Source organism: Venustampulla echinocandica, assembly GCF_003357145.1.
Source record: "Venustampulla echinocandica strain BP 5553 chromosome Unknown scaffold_0, whole genome shotgun sequence".
Taxonomy (NCBI): domain Eukaryota; kingdom Fungi; phylum Ascomycota; class Leotiomycetes; order Helotiales; family Pleuroascaceae; genus Venustampulla; species Venustampulla echinocandica.
In genome coordinates this window covers 2,749,565-2,768,627 of record NW_022474205.1, presented here as the reverse complement: position 1 = coordinate 2,768,627, position 19,063 = coordinate 2,749,565, and the positions used below count along the sequence as shown (strand labels likewise).

The 19,063-nt window shown below is 48.7% G+C and overlaps 5 protein-coding genes across 5 annotated transcripts; 3 read left to right on the top strand and 2 right to left on the bottom strand.

Moving 5' to 3' along the window:
* Window positions 1-42: 42 nt before the first annotated feature.
* On the top strand, window positions 43-3,466 carry BP5553_00848 (Uncharacterized protein; the record flags this gene model as incomplete). Its single annotated transcript, XM_032009471.1, has 5 exons — window positions 43-102; window positions 258-467; window positions 894-1,983; window positions 2,035-2,430; window positions 2,478-3,466. The coding sequence occupies 5 exons, from the start codon at window positions 43-45 to the stop codon at window positions 3,464-3,466; spliced, it is 2,745 nt and encodes a 914-aa protein (XP_031873525.1).
* A 175-nt stretch (window positions 3,467-3,641) lies between these two features.
* BP5553_00847 (uncharacterized protein) lies at window positions 3,642-4,265 on the bottom strand (the record flags this gene model as incomplete). Its single annotated transcript, XM_032009470.1, has 1 exon — window positions 3,642-4,265. The coding sequence occupies one exon, from the start codon at window positions 4,263-4,265 to the stop codon at window positions 3,642-3,644; it is 624 nt and encodes a 207-aa protein (XP_031873524.1).
* Window positions 4,266-4,894: 629 nt separating this feature from the next.
* BP5553_00846 (RmlC-like cupin) lies at window positions 4,895-5,472 on the top strand (the record flags this gene model as incomplete). Its single annotated transcript, XM_032009469.1, has 3 exons — window positions 4,895-5,231; window positions 5,317-5,387; window positions 5,458-5,472. 3 exons carry the CDS (start codon window positions 4,895-4,897, stop codon window positions 5,470-5,472), a joined length of 423 nt encoding a protein of 140 aa, XP_031873523.1.
* Window positions 5,473-9,077: 3,605 nt separating this feature from the next.
* BP5553_00845 (Zn2 DNA-binding protein) lies at window positions 9,078-12,348 on the bottom strand (the record flags this gene model as incomplete). The annotated part of the gene is made up of 5 exons (XM_032009468.1): window positions 9,078-9,091; window positions 9,215-11,287; window positions 11,336-11,506; window positions 11,596-12,151; window positions 12,262-12,348. 5 exons carry the CDS (start codon window positions 12,346-12,348, stop codon window positions 9,078-9,080), a joined length of 2,901 nt encoding a protein of 966 aa, XP_031873522.1.
* A 2,628-nt stretch (window positions 12,349-14,976) lies between these two features.
* BP5553_00844 (uncharacterized protein) lies at window positions 14,977-18,645 on the top strand (the record flags this gene model as incomplete). Its single annotated transcript, XM_032009467.1, has 2 exons — window positions 14,977-15,365; window positions 15,432-18,645. 2 exons carry the CDS (start codon window positions 14,977-14,979, stop codon window positions 18,643-18,645), a joined length of 3,603 nt encoding a protein of 1,200 aa, XP_031873521.1.
* Window positions 18,646-19,063: the final 418 nt, after the last annotated feature.

The window sequence follows — 19,063 nt, the reverse complement described above, 5'->3', positions numbered from 1 at the left end:
AAATAGCTAGTGCGTCTTTCATGGGCTGAACGCAGCATCGATATGGTACCTGCCAGTCTCGCAGATGTTCTCCGAGCCTTGATCAGAAGAGACCCAGGAATCGTGAGTCTTGATCCCCCTTCACATCACCTGGGGGCGCGGAGGAGGGCATTCGTCAAATCCACGCCGGTCTCCAGTCTCCAGTCTCCAGTCTCCACTCCAGACAAGAACTGATCAAGTCCATCGCATCACCAGGACCCCAACGCAAGCGACCCTAGGGTTGGGTCGGCGCGCGACAATGGCACCTCGACTTCGGCCTTGAAGGCGACGACGGAGCCGACCAATTCGTCGTCGTTCTCGACGCTGTTTACGACTTTTATTCCCATAGCAGTTTACGCCGTGATTTGTTTCGTTTTATTCCTGGCCCTACGTCGCAAATATCCGCGCGCGTATTCACCAAGGGCCTTCCTCAGCAGCCTGCACCCTTCGTATGTCGCTGTCCCCCAAAAAGAATTATTGGAGAGGGCCAATTCGAGGGAGTACAGTACTCCAGCCAGCCACAATCTAACTGAACCCATAGTGAACGATCGCCAGAACTGCCGTCAGGATGGTTCAATTGGATGAAGCCATATTATCACATCCCGGACTCCACTATCTTAAACCACTCATCCCTCGATGGCTTCCTTTTCCTCCGCTACTTGAAAATGTTATGTGTGATCTGCGCGGTTGGATGCATACTCACTTGGCCCATCCTGATCCCTTACCATGTGTATGGCGGCGGAACCAACATCCAGCTAGATCTTCTGACCTTTGGAAACGTGATTCATCCGTCGTGGTTCTACTTGCATGCGTGCATAGCTTGGATATATTTCGGTATATCATCCTGCCCCCTGAAAGAAAGGTTGCTAACTTAGGAAGGCTTCATCCTCTATATGATCAGTCGGGAAAGCGTGTACTTCATCAATTTACGCCAAGCTTATCTTATATCGCCGCTCTACGCAAACCATGTCTCCTCCAGGACCGTTCTATTCACATGTGTCCCCCAGCAAATTCTAGATGAGAGAAAACTTCGGAGAGTCTTCGGAGATAGTGTGAAGAACGTCTGGATTCCTCGAAATACCGAAGACCTTGATGAGCTTGTTAAGGAACGTGACCAGACTGCATCTCGACTGGAAAAGGCCGAGATTAAGTTGATCAGAAAGGCCAATGTGGCATATAGAAAGGCGCTTAAAAATGGGCACCCTGATCTTCCCACAGCCACCGAGACCCCCACCAGTAGGCTCTCCAAGGAGTCCAAAGTAAGCGTGACTCAACAAATTTCATCCTCGCCGCAGAGCCCAGTGTCACCCGAGAGCCCGTCGTCGCCACGAGAATTTGTCCGTCATGATGGAACGCCAATCATGAAGACAAACTACGGTTTGGGGGGACCTCCTCCTGACATTAATGGATCAGTTGCAGCGCAGTGGATCCCTTATAGCCAACGGCCGATTCATCGGCCGATAGCAAATTATGGTAGGAGAGTCGACACTATCAAATGGACGCGGAACCGCCTGAAAAAGCTTGCTCCAGAGATTGGCAAGCTGCGCAACAAATACAGGAAGGGTCAAGGGCCACCTCTACCCGCGGTTTTCATCGAGTTCCAAACTCAAACGGACGCCCAAACCGCATATCAGACACTCACTCACCACCGCGCAAATCACATGAGACCGGAAATTGTCGGTGTGCGACCCCATGAGATTATTTGGTCCTCACTATCTCTTCCGTGGTGGGAAAGAATAATTCGCCGATTTTTAATACAGGGTTTTATCGCCCTTATGGTTGTCTTCTGGTCGCTTCCAGCTATTTTGGTTGGTATAATCTCAAATATTAAATTCCTGACCAGCAATGTTCCTTTCCTCAGCTGGATCAATCATATTCCCAGTGTGATTCTCGGATTGATCTCTGGGCTGCTTCCTGCCGTTGCACTGGCGTTGTTGATGGCGGTGGTTCCAGGGATATTAAGAGGTTTGTCGATCGAAGTGGACTAGGATCCGAAACTTTACTGACAGGTTCCAGCATGTGCGAGACAATCTGGAGTTGCCACTGAAGCTAAGGTTGAGTTGTTCGTCCAAAACGCGTACTTCCTCTTCCAGATCGTGCAGGTCTTCCTCATTACGACCCTTACGTCCGCCGCATCTGCCGCCATTCTAGATGTTATCAAGGACCCTCTGTCAGCTCGAGAGGTCCTATCCAAAAATTTACCCAAGGCTTCGAATTTTTATGTATCGTACTTTATCCTCCAAGGACTGGCGATGAGTGCGACTAGGATTGCTCATATCCTCAGCGTCTTCCGCTATGGTTTAACAAGCCCGGATAGTGTGAATCCAAAACAGAGATCCGCTCGTTACCACCGACTGAGAAGGATACACTGGGGAGCCGTGTACCCAGTATTCACCAATATGGGTGTTATTGGTACGTGCAATATTTAATGCTAGGACCATGCTTACTAATTTTCTTAGCAATTTCATACTCCCTCATAGCACCCGTTGTCCTAGGTGTCGCTACCATCGGCCTTTTCCTCATCTATCTCAGTTACAGATATAACTTGCTATATACCTACTCATCCGAACGCGACACTCGAGGATTGCATTATCCCCGAGCCCTCGGACAAACCTTAACGGGCGTTTATCTTGCTGAGATATGCTTAGTCGGTCTTTTTGGCCTTGGGGGCGCTTATGGACCCCTGGTTATGTCATTTGGTCTCGTCATATTCACAAGCCTCGTACACATCTCCCTCAACGATGCGCTAACCCCACTCCTCTACAGCCTCCCTCGAACGGTGGCGGCCGAAGAAGCGCTCCGGCAAGCCGGCAATAATGCTGTAGATTCTGCAAACCTTCAAGACAAAGATGATGCACTCGAAGCACATAACGCCGAGTTGCGACAGGATCATGGCTATGATTCTGATTTTGATCCTTCCTGCCCAATAGATTTAGCAGTCGATCACGGGGAACAGACCTCCAGGGCTGTCGAAGGCGCAGATCGTGCTGTCAACCTTACTACAACCACAGTCACCTCGTTCGCCCGGAAGAAGTTCCGCGCATCACCGATTCCATCTTTCATCTCCAAGATCGACTTCTGGACGCACTGGATTACGCCCGACCCCAACATCAAACCTAATTTCCTGCTCAAATTTCTACATCCGGAAGTCTTTTGCGATTATCACATCCTGCGAAAGCAAATCCCCGAAGATATCTATGAGCCCACATATGAAGACTCGGTGCTAAAGGATGCGTACAGCCCACCTAGTATGCGGAATCGATCGCCAAGGCTGTGGATTCCTCAGGATGCTGCAGGTATCAGCAAGCAGGAAGTCGCACATAGCGGAAAGGTCATTGAGATAACCGACCGAGATGCTTGGCTTAATGATAAAGGGGGAATGGATGTGGATGTGGATGGGGAGGTTTCAAGATGGGTTGTAAGAGATTGGGAAAAGGTCAAATTTTAATTCCCCTGCTATGCTTTTTGTATATTTTGGAGCGAGGATAGTTAGGGTGGCAATCTGATTACAACTGGGCGCTTATTAGCTATGTTTATGGCATATAAAATAATATCTAGGTATATACCATTTATCCCCGTTTCATAGCCTCTTCTGATATCTCCTCTTGACCAATTCTCAATCCTCATAAGACAACCCCTTCTTCTCCACGCATCAACCCCCAGTACGGCACGCCCTCCCTTCCTGTCCACCCACCATCCCACCTTCTCTCTTTTCTCTTCCTCTCCACAAATTCTTCCGCGCTCTGCTTCATTTCCCCCCAACCCCCTTCCATACCGTTAATCAACCCTTCTTTCCTCAGTACGCTCAACGCATCTCTCACCCAAGTAACACAATTGAACTCCTTCCCCTCCTCCCCCTCCCAGGTCTGATAAACTCCCACCCTCTCCCTCATGACCTTTTCCGCTTCATCCAAACCACACAAAACCTTGCCCACTACAACAAGAACAAGTAATCTTCCCTCCTTAGCCAAGTCATCTATGTCGACACCCTCGAAGCGCCATGGACTGGATACCTGCCCATCCTCTACCATTAAGGTGTTCTTCACATGAAACTTAAAGATGTTTGGGCTTGGCAATGATTTTGAGTTTAAGGAGCTGAAGATATTGTTCTTGGTTTTGGTTGCGGGATCCTGGAAGCGGGATTTTGGCACGACGAAGAGGGCGTAGTGGTATGTTCCCGGGTGCTTGGGGCGAGAGTAGAGGGCTAGTGTTAGACGGGGCTTATTTTCTCTTTTGTTTGGTAGCATCCTTGTATAGTGCTGACATTTAGAAGGTTTAGGGTTCTGATGATCGAAGGAGTGACTTGCACAACGGGAGTGACATAGAAAAGGGGGGCGGGGAGGAGCACGTGCCGTGAGAGGAATCCGGTCACGTGAATATTATCGGTTATACATCGGGTGTATAACAATGTCCGCTTTTGGAGAAAAGTTCCTGGAGCTTCTTATCGCGATAAAAGACTCCGTATGGAGTCATATACATGATAGTTTTGTCTTGGCTTCGACCATACGATTTGCGGGCGGGATATTCCAACCACCCAAAGCAGCAATTTAATCCCCCGGTAAGCATGCGGATCCAATGGAATGGGAAGGGAAAAGGGACTGGGCAACAGTTCGTTCGTAAGTGTAGGTAGGAAGGTAGGTATTTAACGACAGCCCAGCCCAGTAGAGGGGTCGATGTCGTGCATCTTTATTGCGAAAACGAGATATTTCCAGATTTGATCTATTCCGCGATCAAGAGTATCACCCCGGTAAACTTGGAAATTGAGGAGTGCTTCGAGATAAGGAAAAAGGTTCGTATTCCTCAATCGTCGCCTCAAATTCCTAATATCCAGGGAGACTATCAAATCTAAGTTACTATTCTCTATGTTAGGCTAACAATGGGCACCTTGCTCAGTAAAATCAAATCACTCAAGCCATCCGAGAAGCCCACCACACTTCACCCTATAATGTCTTTTACACACATCTCCAACGCGCAAACAACGTTTAAACCTCCGCTTATTGCCAACGAAAATGCATACCTAGGGGACATCGCCACTTCTGAGTCGAACGATCCCACCTCCCCTATAACTGCTGGTTTTTACAGATTGGAGAAAGGAACACCACTTGTTTATGAGTATACATATCATGAAATGAAAATCATTGTCGATGGGGAGTTTGATATTGGCGATGAGACGGGACAGAAAGTTCATGCAGTAAAGGGGGATGTGTTTTACTGTGAGTACTTAAATATTTTATTTCAAGCCTGCAAACTGTGGATCCAGAACAAATTGGCTGTGGATATATGCTGATGAATATCTAGTTCCTAAGGGAAGCAAGATTACGTTTACCACGGAGACATTTGGATTGGGATTCTTTGTTGGCCAAAGAAAGGTATGTGTATTTCGAATCAATCGGTGACTATCAGTTTCGAGAGTATGGCTTGCTGATGAGCGCTCACTAGGAGGGTGCTGCATGAACATGATCAATATCTTGATGCAATATTTAACAACCAAATAATGATCATTCAACTTCCGCAACGGGTCCACTTCTTTCTATACCTTGTTTTCCTTCCTTCCTCGGCTCTTTTATTTGATTAATTTCCATCGTACCTTGTCCGTGTTACCTACTTCAATTGATGCAATTCCACCCTGAATTTCGAATCCCACCTATTATATAGCTCGTTGTACACAAGTGTGATCCAATGCATGTGAGCCGCCTGGCTACGTTAATACATTACTTAGCCCAATACTTCAGGCCCGTCTGGACCTAAATTTGACTAGGTGATCTCCAGTGCGCTTCCCCACCTCGCATATACAAAACTCATGTGAAGTATGTCGCGGACCGCCAAGCCGACGCCATGCAACCCTGGAGTCATGTTCCGTCATCTATCATCGGTTCCCGGCATTGAAATTGCGGGGTAGCAAATTTGATTAGAGATCTTTGGAGATCTCAGGAACGGTGTGTCCGGTTACTTCGCCTATTGGCTGTACGGCCTACCATGAACTATTCCCAGGCTATGGGAGTAGTTGAAACAATTTGAGGCAGATCGGATACGACTTGTTCTTCCGGAACAGGGGGAGGGAGAAAAAGGTATAAAACTCTGTCTTGGCGAACAGTAAGTCAATATTCTGAATATCAATCTCTCGTTTCTATATTGTTTTATTAGCATCGATAGCTATGGGGATCACCGCCCTCTACTTCATTTTGGTGGCTACTACTGCCTCCCTAGTTCTTGGTCTAAATGGACAAGCTACAACAACGGTGTGCAATACTTCCCCTCAGCCCCTAATTTTCAATTGGATTCCATCGTTCCTAACCTGGAGAAATAGCGCTATTATGATGGTTTGAAAGGAGCATGTGGCTGTGGGCCTGCGAGCGGGAACTCCATGTTTAGCTGGCAGGTAAGATACTACGCGATCAGCCCTCCCCTATTCCATATTGCCCTCTCTATAACAACACACACTTTACCTATCTCATCACGCACAAGAAACAAACTATACCTAAACTCAAACTAATTCATAAGCCAGAGCAGCATCGGTTCCGGAGTTTATACAGCAGCCGTCTCCCAATCGCTCTACGACCCCTCCGGAAAATCCTGGTGTGGCTCTGGCTGCGGGACATGCTACCAATTAACATCAAAAGGCAACGCTCCCTGCAGCTCTTGCAGTACTGGCGGTGCTTCTGGGCAGCGTATCATCGTCATGGCTACCAATCTGTGTCCTAATAATGGCAATGCGCAGTGGTGCCCTGCCCCTGGTGGACAGAACCAGTATGGGTTCGGATATCATTTTGATATCATGGCTCAGGGGCAGGTACTGGGTGATAATCCGGTGGTGGATTTTCAGCAAGTATCATGCCCGGGGCAGGCAGGGAGTGATTATAAACAGTGCCAGTGTGCCAGTGGTGGTTGAGTGATAAAGGTTCGAGGGTGGGGGAAGTAGGGAGACAGATAAGAGAGGGTCTAATGGCGCCCTATAGAAACTCAAATATTTTATCCTTGTTCGACTCGGTGTAGGGTATTGATCTTGTAGTTAGTTAAATTACTATACGTACATGCAATTCCGCAGCGGTCATGCAAGTTTCCATTCCTCTATCGAGTATTCCGAGGCTATATATCTTTTTGATATTCGGTTGGTTTTATCTGCCAAACTTTATTTACTCTACTATTGGGGATATATTATAGTTTATTCTCAAGTTTCTTTGCAATTTCCGTCCCATCTTTTCGTGGGACGCGCCGATCCAAAATCCTTTCTTCGCCAAGCAATTGCCTCCCTCTCCTTTTATGTTATAGATATTCGACTCCTCTATTAATATGGTTTTCCAATACTACTATCTTGTAAAACGGCACAGAGTATCTGTAAAAGAAATATATTTCGTCACCTCCGCTATAGGCGCAAGTTCGATACAACTACGATCTCAGACCAAGTGTTGGCGAAATATCTCGAGCTCTACCTACATAATATCTAAGGGCATCGATGGCTCTCGAGCTAGTCTTCAAAGTTTATTATTACTACATTTAAGAAAATTAGAGATAGTATGTATGTAGAATCCATGGAAATATGTTTATAAAATTAGATATTTATCAAAACTCGGATGTTCGTAACATTAGTAAGATTTCCGCCCTCTTATTATGTCCATGTTTTTGTGTATAGTAAACCAGTGCAGGAATAGCACTAGATTATTTGCTTCGGTGCTACTTAGGCATGTCCTTCAGTACCGAATAGAGGTCAACACTAGATTTTACCCTTCTATACGAACTACCATGGTCTTCCCCCATTTCCACCCTATCACCACCAGGGCTACTACACAGCCCACACCTCACCAATCCCTTCTGTGCCTGTAACCCGCCCATATATGTGGGCTCACTACCTATTAGACTCTAATAGGTAATTTTACCTTCCATTCCCATCTCCAAACTCTACCCTGCCACACCGTATTATTCTTTACCAGCCTGCACCACATAACTCGAAGTCGCTATCGTCCCTTATCAACGCCGGATGCACTACGGTCCTAGCGCTCCTATCGTCTTTCACACCACTCGCCACAGTGGAAACATCCCAGATTCTAGATCATCGCCGTTATCGTGAAGATACGGGTGGAGGCAGCCATGCATTTGCTACGTCTCACGGTGTTTTCGCACCTGTTGCACGCAAAGCGAGTAGCCTATCCTCGCAAAACCGCACGCACGTAATATAAGTATATGACTGTAACTTGTGGAAATGATACGCACGGCGTAGAATAGGAATGCCGATACAAACCGCTACACTCGAATAGCAAATCACACAACAGTCTTGGGCGTTCCGACCCTCTAGAAACATGACCTCCACAAGGTACTTCGGTGTTATCGTGGACCCGAGACACTCCGCTCCTTTTGCTATGCCTGGCTGCTAGAATGAATACTATGTGTCATCGAAGTCCTAAAGATATACATATACATATATAAAGGCAGTGCGTGGAGTATGGAGAGAGAGTATAAACCCGATATTAGAATTTCTTGTCTTTCGTTTCTGACTTTCTGAACGATCGGAAGTGCATAGAAGTTGAAACCCGCTTGCGGGGAAATTAAGTACCAGGGAATGATGTACTCGGTAACAAGCCAATGTTTCTTTTTGCCATTCTATTGGGACATCAATAGCTAAAAGTCTGTGACTACATCACCGAAAAACAGTCCCAGCCTCCCGCCAACCCTATACAAAATTAGGAACTGTACTCCACACTTCCCTGCAAGCGATCCGCGGCAAGAAATGGAGCAAAATGAGCGCGCGTGTTTATCCATCTATTACATCTAACAATATTCTCCAAGCCACTTACAGAGGGGAAATTAATCGGTAGGGGGGAAGCACAAAGATTGAAGCTACAAACGCCAGGACGCCATGCACCAGACGCCACGCTGAAAAAGCACCCAATTATTCATCAAAGCAACTGGCAAACCCAACAAGAGCGCGCGATACCAAAACACACACGGAAGCATAATTCATTAATCAAGGGTTGGAAACCTGGAGGCGGATGCAGATGGGAAGTGAGCGAAGAGGGTGGCCCCCGAGTGTGGTTTTTGAGGAACGGAGGGATAGGAGGCGGTGATTATCCAAGGAGTACTATATGATTTGTTAGATTTATTGGAGCTTTTGGATAGCTAAATAGGTAGTTTTTAATAGTGAAGGGGTGTCGCAGGCGAGGGTCGTAGGTACGAAAATTCCAGCTTAGGATGGACGACTTACCTTCCCATTTCCAATCTTTCATAACGCCTACCCAGTGCATCCTCCCTCTGACCGTGACCTCTATATCCATTTCTTCCGTGACCGGTTCTAACCTTCGTCTCCATGTACCTGAAAAGTTCCTGTTCAAAGTAGACTTATGTCTCTCGGACTCGTTCCTACTCAGCATGGTCGGATCCAGCATATCTGAACATGAAAACGAATCACCACACAACTCCAAGTCATCCTCAAGCATCCTCTTGCTAGCTTCTAGTCGCATAATATTACTGGCTCCTGACGATCGGTGTCGGTTCTCTTTTTCCACATAAGCTGCTGCTGCGGCATCTCTTCGTGCCCAAACTTCCTGCATAACCTCCCAACAACGGTCAATGTTTCCAATCCACATTCGGGCAGCCATATTCCGCCAGCGATCTTCTACCCACTGACGGTCTTCCGCGTCGTACACTTCACAGCCTGCTGCCAGTAATGGATATATCTGGACAATGACCAGCCGGCTGCTTAGAGGCACTGTTGCGAGATACACAAGAACTTTCTTTGCCAACTGTGCCGATGTCAATGATGGAATCTCGGGTACGGCTTGATGTAGATAGAGCAGGGTGGCATATCGATATGCTTCGGCGGTTTGTAAAGCATGCTGGATTTCGCTGGTGGGATCTTCAGGGCGCTCGAAAGTAGTACTTGGAGGTGGGCGCCATTGCTCGATACTTTCCTTCAGTTCAATTGCCTGGCTGACTATCTGAATGGAGTTTGATTCCACCTTTCTGACTTTCCGACAAAGATTTGCCACGCGACCAATGAAGGGGAATAGCGTTGATGCACATCCCATTAGCGGATCGATCTCGTTGGTGTTTGGAAAAGCTGGTAGGTTGAGCTGAGTCGCTTGATCGAAGCCATTGCTGTCATCGTTATCCACCGAAGTAAGACGTGCAATGACATCCATGTAAATCCATGTATTACAAAGAAATCTCAGGCGCGCCAAGTCGTCCCCTGAAAGATTGTTCTCTCGTAGACAAACCAGTGCTCGATTGACTAGAATCCTCGCGCCTCTCAAATGCTCAATTCCAGTACTGATGTGCTGGTCCCACGATTCGGAGAATGCAAGGACTAGAGTTGTTGCCAGAGCGGTATCAGTCCGCATCTCTTCAATCCCACTTGCGAGAGCAACAATACTCTTCCTCATGTGTTCCATCCCATCGACTCGTAAAGCCGGCATTTGCTTCGAAGTATGAAATGCCGTCATCGAAGCAATTGCATGGTAAAGGGCAGGAGATTCTCTTGCCAGAGGCCAGATTAATGTACGCCATGGATTCTCTGTCGGGCCGTCTTTGACCGACAAAATGCCACATGTCTGCTTATCGAATCGAAGCATCAGAATTTCTGAACTTCCAGCTTGAATTTCCGGTTGCATATACAATTTGAAAAGAGGCTCATGGAGCGCCATGACTGGTGATGGCGATGGGGTTAGTGTTGCTGGAGAGAATGGGTAAGGAGTAGGAGCCCACAATGGCGTCCACATTTCAGAAATCGAAATTTGCTGCTCTCTAACAATATCCTCGATACCTTCATCCAGTGCTGAACCATGCATATCTTCGATTCCCGGTAGGGGTTGATTGTCCACTGGGGACATAGTCATTGCTGGTGTTGGCATGCAGGCCGGGGAAATGGATAGCATCCTAGGTCTTCCGTTGAGTTCGGATCCCGGCAGCACAAGATCAATCAATTTTGTAAACTGGCCATAGAAAAGTGGCCTAGGTACAGAGTCTGAAAAATCCATATCCGTGTCTTGCAATAAGTGGCTCAGGCTGGCCGCGAACGACTCGTCCTCAACCGGTGGCCCAGGCGACCCTCGCAAATTTGGGGATGCTGGCACATCAGATAAAGACGTAGGATCGAGCTCAGGCTGTGGTAGCGATGGAAAATCTGGAGTAGTCGGCACTGCGGCATCGACGAAGGAATCTATCGACGTATTATCTACTTCTACCTTGCCGTCGGGTGTTGAAGACGCATCCGATTTAGGGGTTGGGGGTGAGATGACTGTTGGCGCAAGATTTGGTGGTTTATTCAAATCAATAACGTCTGGAAACTATTAGCCATCGAGGACATACAGAAAGAGCGCATCCCTACTTCTCTTCGACTTCGACGGCACCGTTTTGTTTGTGAAAGTGGTCTCCTCAAAAGGCCTCCATTTGAAATCCTTCTTAAATCCTCCACATGTAACGCTCCTCTTGTGACATTGCTGGCACGACGGCTTGGTCTCGTCGCATTTCAGTCGCTTTGCCTTACAGGTAATACACCCTAAGGAGCCGCATCCTGTCAGCGGTCTGCGCATGCTGCCTCATGACTGACCTCTAAAATAGGATATTCAACAGATCAGAGGACTATACCATTACGACTCTTGGATTGTTTAGGCTTCACTACCCCCGCCTTGGGCTTTTGTGTTCTGGCCGACGGATTTAATGACTTTTTTGGCTTGGGTTTGGGAGGAGGAGGAGGAGGTTCAGGGGCGGGTTTGATCACGGGTGAAGAGAGGAATGCTGAGGGCGATGGTATTACTATGGTTTCCATCTCGATAGCTTCTTCAGGAGGAACATTGACGACGGCAAGCTCTGCGGCAATGATCCCGATGGGTGCGCATGTACCTGGTGGTGGCCCTAAAGTGCGAAGATGAAGTTGTGGATGTGCTGTCGAGGTGACATTGGAAATATTACTATAATTTTCGGGAAGGTGGGTGGGCTGGAAGGAGGGGAGGGGAGCATTGATTGGCGAGCGGCTTCCTCTATTTCGTGCAGACGGTTGCTGCCATAAGGAAATGTGGAGAAGACGGCCAGTTGCCAGTCGCCAGTAGATAGAGGCAAAGATAAAGATAGAGATAGAGAGAGGTACCAGTGCTGCTGGTGGTATATCACTGGTGGTAGCGCTGCTGCTGCTGCTCTCCTCTTCCTGCTCCTGTCAGAGGTGGCCCCTGGTCGGGCGTGGTATTTCGCAGATCTCCCAGAGGCAGCCCGCATCCACTTGGACTCTGTGTAGTGTGTCTAGACATCGTATCGGACCTTCTCGCCCAGGATCTCGCGCCCAATTTTGACCGCCTTGGGGACCTTTGCAAGCTTCCCCGGGCTTGCCAAAGAGCCTCGCCTCATCCCATTCCAGCTGCTGGCTCTTCACGCGACTCACCGCACGTGTACAGCACCGCAACGGGCTTGCATCCGGATCCTCTGCCTTGGCCGCGCTCCCACAGGTTTCGCCTTCACGATGCCATTGGCGGCGTGTCGTGGCTTCAGCGACCAGAGCTGCAGTTGCGGTGCTCCGACTGAAGGCGACCGCGAACGCGCGATCCCCGTCCGTTTGCCGGCAGCTGGAAGCAGTGATTCGCGGGCGTTGAGCGGGGAGAGATAACTGACGGGTTCATGGATGAGCTACGGCGAGAGGTCGGCATCGTCATGCGCTGGGAGCATGACACGACAGGCGGATGTGTGAGGGTGAAGGTGAAGGTGGGAGGGAGTACTGAGCAATGCGCTGGGAGTGGGAGGGCGAGGGCGAGAGTTCGATTCCGAAGCATTGGCGGCGGCAGTGGCTGGAAGCTGGATCATATGATGCTTTTCTGATTGCGTGGCAAGGCGGTCACCGCCCGCCGCGCAAAATATGATATGACGAGAGTCAAATACCAGGCCAAATATCAGATGTCAATGAGGGATGAAGAGGATTTATTCAAACAGAAAAGATGAATTCCACTATGGACTGGTATATAGGGCGCGAGGGCTACATAGCCAGTTACGCACTAGTACAAAAGGAGACGTGAGGTGGAAAGGTATATCACGTGGTCCTCTAGATGCTGCCATCTACAACTTCCACTTCTACAAACCTCGTCCGCGTTGTATGCCACATCGTTATATACTCGACTATGCTTCTTTGTCTTTGTCTTCCTCTTCTAAACTCCTTAGGCTAAAGGACAGCTTCTGGAACACCTATATATCCAAGCTAAAGTGGGCTGGAACCTGGGACACTCGCACTGAGTGCGCTCCCGTAGTCTGCCTCGCGCTTGTCTCCCTCTCTCCTGTCTCTCTTCAAAACGACTAAGTGCAGCACCTTGTCTCCCTATATACTCCCAGTCCCGCTCTTTCGTTTGGAATAATGACCGTCTCACCCTCTATTTAGCCACCATCTGGCATCTGCACACTCTCCCGGCCACCAAATGTCCCAATGTCCCATGTTTCGAATCAAAGCCCCTGTGCAACAGAGCGGCTCTCTGGGGCCTGATCATGTCAACTTATGGCTACCTATTAACTACGCTTGGCCATGCAGCTTGCAACGGCATACGAGTATTGACCGATGGCGACATGCACCCAGCTTCTGACTCCTGCTTTCCCCATGGCTCCGACCTTCATGGCATCATGCACTTCTTCCACTGAGTCTCTGCAATGTACCGGCGCGACCCTTCGCTGTCGGTGCAGCCACCTGTTGCGAGTCACCAACGTCTGCGTTTCTTTCCACAGGACATGCCCAGAGGGCGGATCTCGAGATCTTGACAAGCGCCCTACTTGCACGAGGATTTCACAATACACAGGAATCGCTAGGCTCGGATTCTTCAGAGTAGAGACCGTGATTACACCATGACCGAGCAATCCGGCATGGTCTAGCATTTCGAATTCGAAAATGGTGTGTGGACGAAGTACGTACGAATACGTAAGTCTGGCGCATTATTGGACTTGGAGCATTATTTACCAGTCCTGCATATGGACGGAGGATATGCCCCGTGGCTTCTCCGTGTAGCGTGCACCGCCACATGTCCTCGTTTCGGCTCTCTTGGTCCAAATCTCGATGAGACATTCCCCACCTGTCTACGAAGAATGTGGTTAGGTGATAGGGGCGGGGAGGAGCTGTGGAGGGATATCCCAGCCTGCTGACGATCATCTTGCAAAGCACCCCGTCAATGGCCAAAGCTCCCCTGCCCCAGTTTCCCCTTGCGGGTGCTACGACTGCCGCCCAGCCTTGTTTATTACCTGGAAGTTGGCCAACCCCATTCAGGGGTTCAGAGGTAATACGATGTCATACGCCAATGGCCTCCCAAGGAAGTTGAGACCTGAGACCACGGAAACTACTAGATTTCCAGATTCAACCAAAATCTAAGACATAAAAATCATACCGAAAAGAAAAGAAGGTGTCGTGGCACACATGACTAGGCCTCATGAGAGATAGGCTTGCAATCGGCCAATTCTCCTATTCCCTTCGTTCCTCGCCACCTTGAGCTTTGATATATACCTCTCTAGGTCCCCTTGCCCAACATCTCAAAGAATCCAGCTGTTTCACTAACACCGGGCTTTTAAAAGTGACGCGATTCTTTATGCCGGAGCACACTGTGGCCCATCCGCCCCAGCCGACATCTCCTGAAACCCAACGTGTGCTCGAACTCCGGACAGTCGTCTGAAGCGAATGCTGCTTTCAGAAATCAAGATTCCACTCCCTGCTTGCTGCGTAAATTGACCTGCTTGCGGCCCCTGCTACTACTAGGCGTCCTAGACAGCTTATTATCCAATCTTCACAACGAGTACGCCAAGCACCCCCCGCCTTTGCAACATCGACCTTGTTTCGCCGCATACTACGTATGAGACTCCCATACCCCATCTTCAAGCCTCCCTTCTCCTCTCCAGCGTCAAATCCAAACTACCCAACTCCCATCGCCCTGCTGAGCACTTGTTCGTAATTGTTACGGATAAATGATGGATGGGATTCATTTCACAAAAACACGAGGCTGGTAGTGCCCGTTCATTATGGGCAACGAGCAATCCGCCCCCAGCGCGAGACGACGTGCCCAGAATAAACTGTCGAAACCGAGAACAAACACAACCGGAAACCTGTTGAACTCCAAAGGCCCAGCAATCTCGAGTCGCCGGAATCCCGGATCCAACAATCCTTCTGCTACAGATTTGGGATATAACTATGTCTCCCGCGAGGCCGGGAACGAGGGAAACGATCGGACACGGTGGAAACGGATCAGTCTCTTCAGATCAAAGAGCATACAAGGACAAAGCCAGAATCCAGAGATAGTTGCTGGCCCTGACACCGAAATTGTCGAGCGACTTCCTCTGGACAGTCGTACTCGCAGACACTCATCCGCCAACTCTATTACCCTTCACCACTCAATCGATGATTTGCACCAGTAAATTTCCCCTCCCGCCCCCAACCCCTCCCTTTGTACGACGCATTCTTTAACTCTCCCAATTAGCAGACCTCCAAATACTCGTATGTCCTTGCAGCACGTCCCGCACACGCAGCATCACCCACGATTATCACTGGTCGCCGAAGTCCAATTGACACCCGCCGAGAAGGTAGAGTCTTTGAAAGGAGTCTCTTTATACAGCCAGGAGGAGCATTCCCAGCTTTCGAATACGCCGCTACCGAGAACAACGTCGGATACAACGTTATATGGTCCTATACGGCGCCGGTCATTGCAGCAACCCGGGGTTGCAACAAGGAGGAGTTATATCGGGGATGATTTCCACCAGTCATTACCCTCTGAATTAAGAAATGGCAGGAATGACTCTCGGCAGTCATTGCCCTCTCAATTAAAACGTGCAGAGCAACTGCAGGACTACTATTACCACCCTGCGGTGCCAGCTTCATCTTCAATATTAAGTCAAGGGGTATTAGGACAACAAATAAGCCTGACTGCTCCAGGACAGCGAGTACAAACACCAACCGATTTAGATTATGGGCATATTGGCGCATTCAAGCTCGGCTCGTTAAGAATAACCAACGGAGAGGCTAGCCCAGATCTCAGCGACGGGGGACTTACCGGCGCCGAGGAGGATTATTTGACCATGGGTAAAAGAAGGCGAGGAGCCAGCCGACAGCTTGATGTCAGCCAGGCCAGACAAGCACTTTCTTCCGCAGATAATACCACCAAGCCAGCTTATGCTGTTCGAGCGGAATCTCCATTGCGACAATCTCTTGAAGGTGAACGCAAACCGTTGACTATTGAGACACAGTTGACAGCTCTCGATCCATCTCTTGGTCTTTTTGATTTCAAGAATAAATATTCCCCAGGGAAAGCGGTGGAAATGGCCAATGATTACGCGCAGGAGCTAACATTAAGTCCATTCTCCTTCGTTGCGTCACCAACTGTATCTCCAAAACTGCAAGCTACAAGTAAGCATATGGCTGTAGAGGATGATCTGTTTGAGCTGGAACCCATTAGCCCAGCGCAAGATGTCGCTCGAATTGCCCCAAGATCGATTGATTCAGGATATGGAGGTGTAGGCGATTTGAGGAAGAGGAATGGACCACTGGATGTGGCTTCAAAGCCTTTGGCCAAGGCGGACAGTGGATATAGTTCGATTATTTCTTTGAGATCGCTCAAAAGGGACGCAGCACCTGCAGTTCCTCCAAAAGACATGCCCACAGTTCCAGCAAAATCTCCCGTTTCCAGAGTGGCGGCAAGCACATATTCTACGTCGCCAGCCTCGGAAGTAGCACTTCCCACACAACCATCATTAGCAAGTATCTATCTCCAGCCGGAAACAACTTCAAAGCCATCGAGAAATTCCTTTGTAGCGCCTCTCAAACCATATATTCATGAATTAGAGACTGGTACTTCTACTTTACCACCCCAAAAGCCCGAAGTGCGAACTCATATTGGGATGTTGGCAAACCCCTTCCGACAGAGCTTACCTATCACCCTCGATGCGTCCAATGGACTTCCATATTACAATGATGTGTCCAGTAGTTCCAAGATCTCAACGGCAAACGCGGAATCGCAACGACGCATCAATAAAATACAGAAACCTCGCCCAGAATCCATTGCTACTCCAGGGGGCCCAAACTTCCCTATTCAAGCAATCAATTCAAGCAGCGGAAGACTGAGTCTTCCTTCTATGGCAAAAAAAGCGGAGCGAGTTCCTGTTGGAAGCTTTCCCAACACCACAACTAGCACCATTGATCTCAAACGAGCACGAAGCAAAGATACTCTAGGGACTATTCTATCAGTAGGAAGCGCCGAAGTCCGGGACGAAATTAGTGTTACCAGGCTGCACGGTGAGCTACCGCCTATGCATGGAACTATTCCGGAATATTCGACATCCGTTCCCGAGTCGAAATCACTTCCTTTCTGGAAGTCGTTTGGGAGCAAAAGAAGCTCAAGCCAGACTAAGCCAAGCTATCAGATTTCTGCACCAAGTAGGGTTGATGAGGAGCAGAGCAATTTCGAAGCCCACGTCACCTCAGTCCAAGCGGTCGCATCTTCTCTTGGAAAATCTTCACATGACATACCCCCTTACCCCACAGCCATACCTAGCGGCTCAGTTACGAATGTACGACCCAGATCCATGACCTCTCAACTCGAAGCAGACGCTGCTACCCGTTTTCAACTTGCTCGCAGTGCATTCCAAGAGCCGCAAGGCCCGAATGTCCTCCGAAGCAGAAAATCTTACGACTCAGCGCTAGTGGGTAATAGACAGTCAAGGACGTCAGCCACGTCGTCGAGCAATTCGCGCGGATACCCACCACAATCCCACACAAACAGGAGCGCTCGAAAAATACACTCCCCAACTCCCTTTAAGAGCCCAGTCTCACAGTCTTTCCAAAAGCAAAGTGTTCAGAAAGCAGATACCGCAGAGGATTCAATTCTTTCACAACAAACGAGACAGAAACCACCCCCGCCAGTGTCTATGCAGACCCAACGCCAATCAAGCCAGACTATTATCGATAGTCATACAACTGCACCACCATTACGCAAGCCACCTATAGCACCTGGCCCGGATCGAGCACCACCATGTGCGCCTCCAGATTCGTCTTCAGATCATAATGAGGTGTCCGATCATTGGGCTAAACAGAAAGATTTCTGGGCGGAGAGAAGAAGATCGGCAGAGGTTGTTTTGCGAGCCAAAAAGAGCATGGAAAGCATCCGAGCAAGGACCGCCGTAACTTCGTTTGACTCCGAAAATGAATCGAGATTGAGTGATGGCATGGACATCCGACGATCAGAAAGCGCGGGACCTATTAGCGGAACAGAGCCTTTCGAATACGGGATGACGGGTGGGTATAGAGGGGTTGATCAAGCTCCCCAGAAATCGTGGATTGGACATTCCACTGGGCATCATCGCAGGCAGTGGCAAGAACGGGCGGTCTCGGAGACATACCACCATACATATGGCTCTTCCCTTGCCCCGGCCCAAGATTACTACCAACATGGCCCAGAGGAAGATTACTTCCCTGCAGATGACCAAGATTACGATACCCAAATGCCCCAAGACATTCATGCTAGGAATAGCTCGACCCACCAAATGCTAGGCCTAGACCCGTACACCGGTCCACTTGGCTATAGCTATCAATCTGGCTACGGCCTGGTGGGGAGTGCGGGCACCAGAAGTGTAGGGAATCTGGCCAGTGGCTGTGGCGTCGATTTAAGCCATGCCCGCAATTTCCTACAGAGAGTGAATTGAATCATAGCGAATGGGGCACGTGATAGAACTGCAGTCGCAACGGCACGGTTTTCTTTGTTTTTTGATACCAAAATCACATTCGGGAGCCCATTTAGTAAGGATGATACCATTCTGCATACGGCATTTTGCAGCGATTTATTTTGTATATTTTGGGCATAGGGGTGGCACATTGTATTTTATGAACAAGCGATAAATTCCGCATTAAATGGAAGGGGAGGGGCAACTATGCAGGTAATATATATGAAATGAAAATACAAACCTTGAGTTCTAAACAATTCCTATAAACCTAATAAGTTCATATTATATTACGGGTTATCATCTACGACAAAAGATGATACGTTACTTTGCTGTGTTACGAAGCTGTATTTTATACGACTCTCTTCATGCCGCACTTTAGTACTTCGATCCCTACCTTTTA